We start from the raw sequence: 3,256 nt of genomic DNA on the forward strand, positions 1-3,256 counted from the left end.
CTTGTGAACATTTATGAGCAGGGAGAGCACTCCCGAACTTATATACGACCTCGAGATTGAAAGGACCTTTCGACGTAGAAATCGATCTAATCGTCGTTGAAGGTTGAAGCAGCAACTTCTCAGACAACAGAATAGGCAAAAAGCAATGGCGGACAACCAGGCAAATCAGAACTTAGCTCAACAACTAGCTCATGCTGTGCAAAATCCGATCCTAATGGTGAATAGTAGCACGTGTCCCATGAGGGAATACATCCCTTGTATTGTATGATTTCTCTCCAGGAATTATATACCCAACGCTAGTGGGACGAGGTTCGAGATGAAATCTATAATGCTTCAAATGCTCTAGATTGCTCGACAATTTGGGGGTGGTCGTGGAGAATGTCCTCACGCCCAGATGAAGCATTTCCTAGAAACGTGTAACTCATTTGTGATTCCTAGAATCACCCCATAAGCGATCAGGCTATCTCTATTCTCCTATTCTTTGCGTGATGACGCAAAGCAATGGGTAAGCTCACTGGATCCTGGTGAAATCACTACCTGTGTGAAGTTGGTGGAGAAATTTATGCAAAAATACTTCACACCTACCACCAATGTGAGGAGGCGTCGAGAGATTATGAACTTTGAACAAGAAGAAGCTGAAACCTTAAGTGCCGCATGGGAGCATTTTAAGGGATTGGTCAAAAATTGCCAGAATCATGGACTACAACTAACAATCCAGATGGAGTCTTTTTATGGTGGATTGAACAAAGCATCACAGCTGCAGCTGGTGGAATTATGGATAAATATTACACTAAAGCTAAAGAGATATTAGACAGCATTACTAAGCACAACATGGAATGGGTGGACGATTCGTATGACGCAAGAGCTGATAGGAAGAAGAGATCTCAGAATGTTAATTCTATCGATTCCAATGCAATAGCCACACTATCTGCACAAGTGGCTACGATGACCAACCTTCTCCAGAACATATCGCTAGGGAACGCATCAAAACAGCAGAAGGTGAATCAGGTAGAGGCATTTGGGCAGCCCATGGTTAGCTGTGTGGGCTGTGGAGATCCTCATCCTATGTTGATTGCCCACAAAACCCACAATCAATATGCTTAATTAAAAACAACCCATTTTTAAATACCTATCATCTCGGATGGAGGAACCATCCAAATTTTTCTTGGATAGGAAACCAACAAGAGCACCACCCAAGGGCGAACCAACAACAAAGGCAAGGATCGCCGACTGCATTCCAACCAACGCATCAGCCACACCAACAGCCCTTTAATAGAGGAGGACAGGCGTCGAGCTCAGATCTTCGCTGAGAACCTATTAAAGTACATCGCCCAGAATGACGCATTACTGAAAAGCCAGGCGTCATATATCAGAAAACCTAGAGATACAGGTAGGGCAGATAGCAAGCTGTTGAAAGAATAGGTAGCCTGGAATTTTTCTAGCAACACTTGAAACTCCTGGAACAACAATGGACAGGAGCAATGTCACGTGGTGACATTGCGAAGTGCAAAAACATCTTGAGAAAGAAAGAAGATAAATGCAAGAAACAACAGTCCTTCAAAAGAACGCAACACACGTTCAATGGCATTATAAGATCAAGAAGAAAGAACGCCTGAGACAACAAGCCATTCAGAGCCATGCGGGAAAACCTACGGTGCCGCTGAACGATCCATTCCCTAGATGCTTGATGAAGAGGAATGATGAACAAAAATTTATGTGTTTTCTTAAACTCCTAAGGCAACTGCATATCAATATTCCACTTATAGAGGCCTTGGATCAAATGCCAAAATATGTCAAATTTTTTAAGGACATTTTGACAAAGAAAAGGAGAGTCAGCGATACGGAGGTAATTACGCTAACGCAGGAATGCAATGCATTAGTAAGCAACAGTCTAACCAAGAAACAGAAGGACCCTGGGAGCTTCACAGTTCCGTGCTTGATAAGAGGGTTGGATGTGGAACATGCGTTGTGCAATTTGGGAGCAAGCATTAATCTCATGCCACTCTCAATCTTTAAGAAACTGGGAATTAGTGAAGCACAACACACGTCTATTACTCTTCAACTTGCTGACAGAACAATCAAGTACCTTGAAGGAAAGATTGAAGACGTTCTGGTAAAAGTTGACAACTTCATATTCCCAGTAGATTTTATCATCTTAGACTATGAAGTGGATAAGGAGATACCAATTATTCTTGGACACCTCTTTCTAACTGCTGGGAAAGTTTTAATAAACGTGCATAAAAGAGAATTGACTATGCGCGTAGACAATCAAGAGGTGAAGTTTAATGTGTTAAATGCATTAAAATTCCCAGACAGTGAAGAATGTCAACTGAACAGTATAGAGTTGCCTGTAGAAGAAGTGACCCAAGTGTGCGAGGTCCTCACGTTAGAGGAAAGCATGAAAGAACCTGAGCCACTAAGTTTGAGTGAGCAGCAGATGAAACCAACACGTCCATCACTAGAGGAACCACTAGAACTTGAGTCTCATGGACGATTTTTCAGTCTTTGGAGACTCATTCAAATCATGCTTAGATGATTTAGAGGTCATCCTTGATCAATGCGAGGAAACATACCTTGTGCTGAATTGGGAAAAATGTAACTTCATGGTGACTAAAGGAATTGTCTTAGGCCACAAAGTATCTAAAGCTGGGTTGGAAGTTGATGAAGCCAAGATAGATGTCATAGCTAAACTTCCACCACCATCAAATGTTAAAGCTCTACGAAGTCTTCTAGGACATGTTGGCTTTTATCGAAGGTTCATTAGAGGATTTTCTCAAATTATGCGACCTCTGAGCACATTGCTAGAACCAAACCAGCCTTACGATTTCAATGACGACTGCTGTGACGCATTTGAAACATTGAAACATGCGCTGACTACAGCTCCGGTACTAATAGCACCGAATTGGACGCAACGTTTTATTCTCATGTGCGATGCAAGTGATTTTGCAGTAGGTACCATGCTGGGGCAGAAGAAAGGAAATTTGATACATCCCATCTCTTACGCATCCAAAACACTTAATGACTCTCAGGAACACTACACAACCACGGAAAAAGAAATGTTGGTTGTAGTGTTTGGCATCGAGAAGTTTAGATCTTATTTAGTTGATGCATCAGCCACAATCTATACAGATCACTCAGCCATAAACAGATAATGTCTCCACAACTTTAGAGCTAACACAACTGTTGCTAACTCCAAATCATGTGTAGGGTAGTTACATTCATACTTCTTTAACTGTCAAGAAGCATAAGCTACTAC

The 3,256-nt window shown here is 41.9% G+C and overlaps 1 protein-coding gene and 1 non-coding gene across 2 annotated transcripts; one reads left to right on the plus strand and one right to left on the minus strand.

The window, feature by feature from the left end:
* Positions 1-598: 598 nt before the first annotated feature.
* On the minus strand, positions 599-702 carry LOC120082302. Its single transcript, XR_005483133.1, has one exon. It is a non-coding gene; the product is annotated as a small nucleolar RNA R71 (small nucleolar RNA).
* An 835-nt stretch (positions 703-1,537) lies between these two features.
* Positions 1,538-2,536, plus strand: LOC120080969. Its single transcript, XM_039035652.1, has one exon. It carries the CDS (start codon positions 1,538-1,540, stop codon positions 2,534-2,536), a length of 999 nt encoding a protein of 332 aa, XP_038891580.1.
* Positions 2,537-3,256: the final 720 nt, after the last annotated feature.

This window comes from Benincasa hispida, chromosome 7 (genome assembly GCF_009727055.1).
Source record: "Benincasa hispida cultivar B227 chromosome 7, ASM972705v1, whole genome shotgun sequence".
In the NCBI taxonomy this organism is placed as follows: domain Eukaryota; kingdom Viridiplantae; phylum Streptophyta; class Magnoliopsida; order Cucurbitales; family Cucurbitaceae; genus Benincasa; species Benincasa hispida.